The 8,940-nt window shown below is 34.8% G+C and overlaps 2 protein-coding genes across 2 annotated transcripts in view; both read left to right on the top strand.

Annotated features, from left to right (window-relative positions):
• The window catches only part of LOC146137598 (uncharacterized), a 135,285-nt gene that overhangs the window by 122,399 nt on the left and 3,946 nt on the right, over window positions 1-8,940 (top strand). The window contains exons 16-19 of the mRNA XM_083394393.1: window positions 6,563-6,645; window positions 7,113-7,298; window positions 7,745-7,859; window positions 8,614-8,767. Coding sequence (XP_083250519.1) covers window positions 6,563-6,645; window positions 7,113-7,298; window positions 7,745-7,859; window positions 8,614-8,767 — 538 coding nt within the window. The remainder of the gene's footprint in view (window positions 1-6,562; window positions 6,646-7,112; window positions 7,299-7,744; window positions 7,860-8,613; window positions 8,768-8,940) is intronic.
• LOC146137599 (uncharacterized) lies at window positions 878-6,223 on the top strand. Its single transcript, XM_083393704.1, has 11 exons — window positions 878-1,268; window positions 2,403-2,468; window positions 2,868-3,017; window positions 3,237-3,363; window positions 3,426-3,544; window positions 3,696-3,798; window positions 3,858-4,295; window positions 4,383-4,542; window positions 4,672-4,848; window positions 5,389-5,517; window positions 6,112-6,223. The coding sequence occupies exons 1-11, from the start codon at window positions 1,233-1,235 to the stop codon at window positions 6,221-6,223; spliced, it is 1,617 nt and encodes a 538-aa protein (XP_083249830.1). The 5' UTR covers window positions 878-1,232.

The raw sequence follows: 8,940 nt of genomic DNA, 5'->3' as shown, positions 1-8,940 counted from the left end.
GTCTATGTGATTTTATGGAAATTCCTAAATCCAAATTTGAACAAAAATCTACTCTTCTAAAGATTAACAAACCTTCGGACAAAGCAGGCCGGCGTTGTCACAAGGAACATTATAGACACCAGGGGAAACACCGTTGGGTACAGCACAGTGTTTGCGCGCTGTGAGCACACGTATTGCGAAATCACTACACGCCTGACTTATACGGTTGGATATTAGGAGTGTTACACAGTTTGTAATTACAAACAACTCTTGCTTGTTTTTGTCGACTGATGTTGCACACTGTCTGAGGACGTTATTGTTCTCATCAATTTATTTCAGTGATTGGTCAAATGAAACAAATTATTTTTAGGGGCTTTGCGTGTTCTATCCTTTTTTTCTGAACAAATTTTGTTTGAAAAATTTTTGATCTTACGTAGCAATGGTGAATTTGCGATTTTTTTTTATTTTTACAAGTAGCCTATTCCTTTTATAACGGCTTAATAACAAAACCCTGTTTGCTTGCTTTTAAAATCAACGCGGTTAGCAACCAAGTTTTGAGACAAAAAAAATTAATTTAATTTTGATCAATTTCAGAGTTTGGTAAAAAACTTAACAATACGCTAGGCTGGGCAAATATAAATTTATTTGCCGAATCTGTAAACATTTTTGATAAAATTAATTTTCATTAAACTTTTTTAGGAACGGTATGAGTTCGACTGCGTTAATTCTAACTTCCAACCACATCGAATACAAAAAATTTATAGCTTTGCTTGCGCCACCATTTAATGATTATTCATTTGATTTTGCAATACGACACGTGAACCTTTGTCACATCAAGTAATAAAGCCCTCAATGAGTCATGAAGGAGAATAGTTACGCCAGGCCCAATATATAAAGGAGCTGATATTAACGGATAAGGTTGTCCTATGCCTGTGAGTTGTAAGGTAGATAGTAGTTCAAAGTTATATAGATTTTTCCACGAATTAAATTTAGGATATTCAGTTTAGGTTTTCGCCATTTCATTTGTTGCCATGTTTTCACAGTCGTATGCCGCCGCTAGCTTTTATGGTGCATTTTCATTAAATTTGTTAAATATCGAAACAGGATTTTAATGTTTAACTATACAATGCGTTTGATTTACAAACAGAATAACGTAAATGGCTGACAGTTTTCTGCAATTATGACATATTTAAACTAACAGTAACTTTAAGCTCTGATATCTATCATACCTCGACGACAAAAAACGAGAACAAATGGATTCCAATAAAAAGGAACTGATAGGAAACAAGGTAAAGTGCCTATTATGATATGACACATTGTAAACATTCTTGAATCATGAAACTTTAATTTAATTACTTGACATTTTTTTTAACAATATAAAATTTAAATATCCAATAGGCGCACCGGTAGAATTCTAAAAACGTGCTGGCGCAGCTGGTTAGCAAAGCGAGCGCGAAATTAGTTTGGTAGACCGGTTACATAGGTTTTGTATACACCCGATCCGTTAGAAATTAGTGCATTTTCTAAGCAATAAGGTCTAATAATAATATCTGACCCACCTTAGCCCAAACGCTAACCAGCACCCTAATCCAAATAATGTGGGTTGAATTAATAATTACATAAACGCTTTAGGCAACAATACCTCAATTTGTGACATAACAATCCTATACCATGGACGGGAAACTATCTTATGCCCACCGAGTTTGTTTTTTTCCCCAGGGTTTAAATAATTATTACATTAACGCATATTATTTGGGTTAGGGTTCGGGTTAGCATTTGGGTTAGGTTGGTCAAGTGTTATTAATTCTATTTCACACTTTTTGTAAAATTTCAGCGAATATTTTTAATTTATTTACGTCGGGAGTTTACCTAAAAGTCCAAATTAGTACATTGCCACGACCTCAAGGTCTAAAAGTCTAGACTTTTCTGCCATTGGATGCCCTAATTGTCGTAAACCTTTTTACTTAGAAATGCACTAATTTCTGGATCGGGTGCTTTGTAGTTCTTACTGTGGGGATCAATAAGCTAAGCCGAACAACAAAGTAAAAAAATGTGTTATATATATTTTAAAATATTTTTTCTTTTTACTCGAGGCAAACTTCCGTGGCGCACCAGACCCTGCTTTAGCCCACAAGTTAGGCCTACAAAAAAAAGCTTTATCAAAGCACAACTTCACGATTATATTTATTCACAGCGGTGCAGATGGAAGGCTGCGAAAATTATATTTTGTATAGATTAAAATTTAACTGCATTGTAAAAATACCTTCCCCAAGGTTTTCCAAGACTGTCAACACCTTAGGGTCTCGTGTATAAAAAAAATAGAATAATTTTGTGAATCTAAAATATTGGAAACACTTAACCGCCATCACGGTATTTAGTTTTTTAATTGATTTATATTTTTCCTTTTCCTTTTTTCTTTTCAGACAACAAACATCCATGTTTTTTCGTGCTCAGATTATCGAATAACTGTTGAAATTCAATTGAACCAGGTATTATCATGAGTATTACGTTCTATGTTCGAAATTTAAAATCGTAAAATCTAACCTTTTGTTTGGCTAAAATAAAAAAATCCTTTAAAAGAAAACTAGACTAGATATCTTTTTTTAATCCGATGCCAAATATTTTGGTAGAAACAAGCGACCGTCTAAACTGATGCCAAATGATATTTTTAATATGGCAAAAAGAAAATTAATTATGCTGTAATGTGCAAAGGCAATGATTAAGTTTAACATTCCAAAGGAAAGAAGGTTGTTTAGAACTAATTTGTCATGGAACCACTAAGACTTTGCGCCAGTCATTGGTTTCGATCTAACCAGATCGGACATGTTTAGTTTAAAATGTTCGCCAGTTAACACCATTTTAAACAATCAATTATTATTCGATAACAGGAAAAAGTGAAAATTGTTGGATCTGAGGAGACTGACTTTGACAGAATCAAATTGCAAATCAAAAACGATTGCTACGCAATTGAATCTGCTCACTGTTTCTCAGACATTTGGGATCGATTAAATGTATTATTCGCATGCTTGGCATGCCAGGTAACTCGAATGCTCATACTCTATGCGACTATTATCTTATACTAGTAAATCTAGTTTCACAATTTTAAAAAATCTAGTTTTACATTCTGTTTTGCAACTAAAGACATAAATAGCAATACAATGTTGAAATATTCAAACCTTAATAAAGCATTTTCTGTTTTATTGCATTTTAATAAAACGGCTTTTATATTTTTATTAAAATAAAAAAATGAATTTCAGGAGATCTTTATCATAGTATTTCACGGTTTTAACCCAATGGCCCGGTATCTTTGGCAATCGCTGTTCCACTGTCCCGGGAAAAAGGGTGAATTCAGGGGCTTGAAGTGTGTTCCGGAATCCAAAAGGGGTAAGAATGAAAAAGAACAAAAGTTAGGTTCTTGAACACTTTTTTATAACCTCGTCTTGCAGATCATGAGAGGACAGAATACCTTAAACTGTTTGTGAGGTTAATCGCAATTGAAAAGACTTCCTTTATTGAAAATTTGTTTCCGGACAGACCTTTGGCAACGGACGGGTTTCGGAAACTGGTGAGTGATTACAGAAACAAGGTTTATTTTCGACGTAAAACAACCAAAAGTTATTTTAGAAATATGAATCTATAAATCATTCATTTTCTGGCTATTTTGATACACCTTCTTTTACAGCATTACTTAAAATAGCATTCTTTACATTTTCCAGGTTACATGGTTTGATGCACGGAATTGTGTAAATGCACTAAAAACAATTTCCAAGTTAAAACAGCAATTTAAAAAACATCCGAACCCTGGCATGTTGCAACAATGTAGGTGTTTTATGTTCAATTAACAATTCATTCAAATAAATATTTTTTTCGTATTTAAGGGTCATCAACGAATATAGATAACAAAGCTAATTCTGTCGATGGGATTATGATTGACATCAGGGAGTTTATTTTGGTCAGTTATCAATTGTTTCCTAACTCACCGGGCCGCAATTGGATTGATAAAGTAGCATCGTTTTTTGGAACATTCCAAAACTATGCTGAAAATTCATTTTTTAAGAGATCAGCAAAAACAAAGTCAGAAATAATCGCTAGCGCTTATTACGTCGTCCATAAGATGTCGTTAGCAGATATGGACAGGTTTTCAAGCAATGTTGAACAACTTGACCTGGTTGCTTTTAACATTGTACGTTACGGTATTTTTCTTTTGGAAAATCCCGCGTTTGCTCGTTCTCTTTCCGAGGCGAAAATTTGGGATGAAACTTGGTACAATGAGAAATTGGAAATACTTAAAAGTCTTGCGAAGTCTTTTGAAGCTGGTAATTAACAACTTCTGTCCGTTTATTTGTATATTGTTTCTTGTATTTAACTATAATTAGAACTCACTTTGCCCTAAAAATTTTCAGAAAACTGTTCGATATTGGCTTTGGATGATAAACGTACGGACCAACAGCCTTTGGAAAGAACTTTGTCAACTTGTGCACAAGAATGTAATAGTTTTAGTGTAAATATCGCCACCAATTTTTCGCCTATTTTAATAGATCCCGATGGAAACATGTACGATGGGTAAGCCAGTCATAAATGAAGAAATTGTCATTAACCAGTATAGTTGAACATGTAATACTTCAATGTTGTAGCACGGCCAAATATGCTAGGTTTTAGCACAACGCTTAAGTATCAGTGATTGTTTTGCAGAAATCGTGACCCGCCAGGCCAAAGGAGCGTGTACATACCGCCAGGTGATCAGAACGCCGAAGCTTACAGGTTGAGCACCTTCATCAAATTTCCAGACGAAATTCCGGCAAATCCACGTCATTTAGCTTCCTCTGGTTTCTACTATACTGGCTACAGAGACCGCGTTAAATGCTTCAGGTATACATAGCTACAATGGTATTTATTCCTGCTGTCAGTAAAATTTTACAAGCCTATACGGAAGCATATTCTCTTTTAGACTGGTTTTATATTAAATTTGTGAAACTGGGTTTATCAAGAGTTTGTGAAACTGGGTTTATCATAAATTCGTGAAACTAAGTTTATCGTGAATTCGTGAAACTGGGTTTATCATAAATTTCTATAACAGGGTTTATCAAGAATTTGTTAAACAGGGTTTATAATGTATTCGTGAATCAGGGTTGATCATGAATTCGTGAAACTGAATTCGTGATAAATTCGTTCTCTTATTCATACTCTTGTAATTTTATTTAACCTAAACAACTTGGATCTCAACAGATATATGAAAAATGTATTTAGCTTTGAAAGCAGAATCGTGCGTTTTAATGTTCATTCAGTTTCACCTTTCTTCGCATTCTTTGTCGATTTGAACTTCTATAGCTTTGAAAAACTTGATTACCAGCATATTGTTCAATGATTGTTGTTTGAATGACTATGTAACATCTCAACTATATGATTCAGTTGCGGAATTTGCGTCGAAAATTGGGAATTCGGAGATGACGTGACGTTATCGAAATGGCACCGAAGCGAATGTGACTTGGCCAACAAGAGAGAATGCGGAAATATAGCGATACGTAAATTCCCAACTTTGTTTTTAAATTTGCCAACATTTCCATTTTGTACTAAAATCAGTTAATTTTAAGGTCGTTTTCCCGAAGCTGATGCCTTTAAACTAAGCAACTTCGAAACCGCGGTAAGACGTTCACGAAAATTTCCCTTTTTACCAATATTTCACTATATTTCGATTTGTTTTTATTTTGCTAGAATTTTTGTTGGATTGTACTCTGTTTTTTAATCAAGGTTTTTTTTAACCTTAAGCTAAACGGTTCGAAAATGGGCAGATTTTTTTCTAAAAGGTTCAATTAGATTACCCGAAGTACGTTTATATTTACTCTTCTTTTGTTGTTTTGAAACAGACAATGGAGAATAACATTGTGGTATCAAAGGAATGCGCCAAACTTAACGACGAGCGTGGTTCTGTGGCGACACCGCGTGGTACGTCGATTGACTAATTGGGGGATTTTGTAAATATTTTTTTTGCCCAAAAAACAATTTTTATATCTCAACGTTTGTACGTCGATTGACTAGTTGGGGAACATTGTAAAATTAAACGGAAAATAGATATTATTGCATTTTATTTTCGCCCACCAAACTCCATCTTTTTTATCTTGAATTTCGTGACAGGAAATTCGCCTCCGCAAACTGCACACGTGATGGAAACCAATCACACTTCGCCTCGCGTTCATGTGAGACAAACGGTTCTCGCACCACCAAACTATCACGTGACGCAAACTAATCACGTGAGACAAACGGCAAGGTCCGTTCCCCCACAAATGAGAAACTATCCTTTGTTTCAGGTGAGTTTTTCAGGCAAGTTTAAACAAAAAGTTATGAAAAATGTAACTCGTTTCATGACATGAAAATTGTAATTTGTTCCAAGCTTTAATTGGTTTTTGATGAAAAACTTTATTTACATTAGTATTTCACCGCTATTGATATAATGCTGTTTCACTGGAGTAGCCTTAATGGATTAACTAGCGCCCTTGGCTTCTTGAACAGTTTACAAGTCTTATTCGTGTTAGTTGATTGCATAGCACCTGTAATAAAGAATCAACAGTTGTAAACATTTTCTTAGAACATTGAGCTTGCTACGATTGGGTCGGCATACCATGAAAATTTCCTCCGCAATCTGGATCTCAGGAAAGAAAGCGAGAGAATGTAAGTAAAATCTAAGTGTGGCAATATCCATGTTGTAGAACTTCACCGGAAAATAGAACTATCAATTTTCACAATCATTTTTTTAAGCTTTGGCTTTAGCGACAAAGAAATTTCAAGATAACAAACACTTTTAAGTATGTAAAACAACCATACCCTATGGAACCTATAGACGGTTTGAGACATTTGAGAGAACATTCCGGTAACTAAAATACACTGGTCACAATCATATTTATAAATTGTTTTTATTACCAGGTATCATGTTGAACGTTTTGAATAACTTTATTTTATTTATTTTTGACGTTCAAAATAATACCTATACATATACATTTTTTCTTACTACGTCTTACTACAACCTCCAACAATTTCGCTCCAACAATGACATTGTTTTTAAACTAACTTTGTTAGGCTACCTCAGCTGTGTGACTGTTTCACCAAACTTATAACGTTGCACGTTTGTTGCGCTACAGTCGAACATACGAGCACTGGCCAACTGATCGGCTCACAGTAAGACCAAACGACCTTGCCAAGTCCGGGTTCTTCTACCTGGGAAACTTGGATCGCGTCCAGTGCTTTTCCTGTGGCGGCGTACTGAGGAACTGGAACTACGGCGACAGCGTGCAGTCCGAACACAGGAGACATTTCTCGAATTGCATGTAATAAAAAGAAGCACCCTAATCATTGAATTATAAAACCATTATTAAGAATAACGTTGAAAACGTTCAAAATGATTAAAGAGTTATTCGAAACGTTCAAAACGCTACCTAACATTTGTATGGGCGTCTTACTAGAACCTCCATTATGGTCATAAACGGTTATTGATGATGGACGGATATTTTTAATATTGCATGTGGATATTTTTAATATTGCATTGCACATATTAGTTTTACTTAATAATCAGCCTATTTTTTTCTAATTTATTCCCCCAACAATCAATAAATAATATAACTTACAAAGCCGATAATATCGAATTGAAGCTCTACTACCCACTACCAAACAATAGTTTTTAATCGTCGTTAATTTCTGATACAAAGTTCGACAATACTTTATATCTAAACAAGCATCTATTTTCAAAATAGTTTTATAAACAAAATTTCTTTAGGATGGTTAACGGCACCGAAAACAGAAACGTCCCGTTGACAGAAGCTGAAAGATCTGCTGAAGAAAGATCAAGACCAACGTTCACTGAACCACCCGATCCATCTGAGGAAGAAGCTGTAAGCTTAACCTATTAATGTTGTTTTATTAAGTTTGTGTGGTTAGTGCTTGTTAAGCTTTTTCAAGTGGTGGGGCACTTTTACCAACGTTTTTATTTTGCGATGACTTCTAATTAGAACTTACTTTTAATTAGAACACAAAAAAACAAATGTAATTCGTCCCAAAGCGAAACCTCTGTACGTCTTTAATATTATAGCAGTGCTGCTGGTATGCAAAGCAGTGATTTATACCAAAATGCATGAGATAAAATAAATTGCATACGGTCGAACAGCTTCAATTTTCTATTTGCTCTATCCTTATATCTCACTAAAAAGATATAAGGATAGAGCAAATAGAAAATAGAAGCTGTTCGACTGATATCTGTTCGAAAATATCTCACTAAAAAGTGGCTAACCTGAAAGAGGTTCGACTGGTTGAGAAGCGCTGACTAAATAAGTTTTCGTTTTCCTGCAACTACTTGCATTAAATTCGGGTTTTAGCAACCTTTTTAGCAGACACGTTGATTTCCACATATTGTATAAAAGTGCATATCTTTATGGAATCCAAAACCACTGGCTGCAGGTTTCATCTTGTCGATATATTAACAATAAAAAAAGTCTGAAAAGCTGAGTAAAACAAGGGAAAGACATTTTTATAATATATATTAATTATAGTTAAACATATATTCCTTGAAAAATGTCTGATTCTGTTTTAATCGGATTTTAAAACTTTCAGTTTTATTGTTTCTAAATATAGTGTGCTTTACATGTTTAGCGCGACCTTCGCAACATGTTTCCGTGCCAATACCCAGTTAACCCTCACATGAGGAACGAGGAAACCAGGATGGAAACCTTCGATCACCGCTGGCCAGCAGCCCAAGTCAACGCCACGCCTGGACAGATCTCCAAAGCCGGATTCTTTTCTCTAGGTTTGTATAAAGGCTGTAAATATTGTTCCCGCGACAGCTGGCATACTGTTAGCTTCGATAAAACAAGAATTTTGTTGGCGACAAATTGCTTTAAACGTTAGTATATAGAATGAGAAGCGACAACATAAAATGTATGTTTTTTACTGTAAAAAGTAACGCTACGTAAAAAAGCA

This window comes from Ascidiella aspersa, chromosome 7 (genome assembly GCF_963924565.1).
Source record: "Ascidiella aspersa chromosome 7, kaAscAspe10.2, whole genome shotgun sequence".
In the NCBI taxonomy this organism is placed as follows: Eukaryota; Metazoa; Chordata; class Ascidiacea; order Phlebobranchia; family Ascidiidae; genus Ascidiella; species Ascidiella aspersa.
The sequence above is the reverse complement of the archived record's forward strand: the minus strand, read 5'-3'. Positions and strand labels throughout refer to the sequence as shown.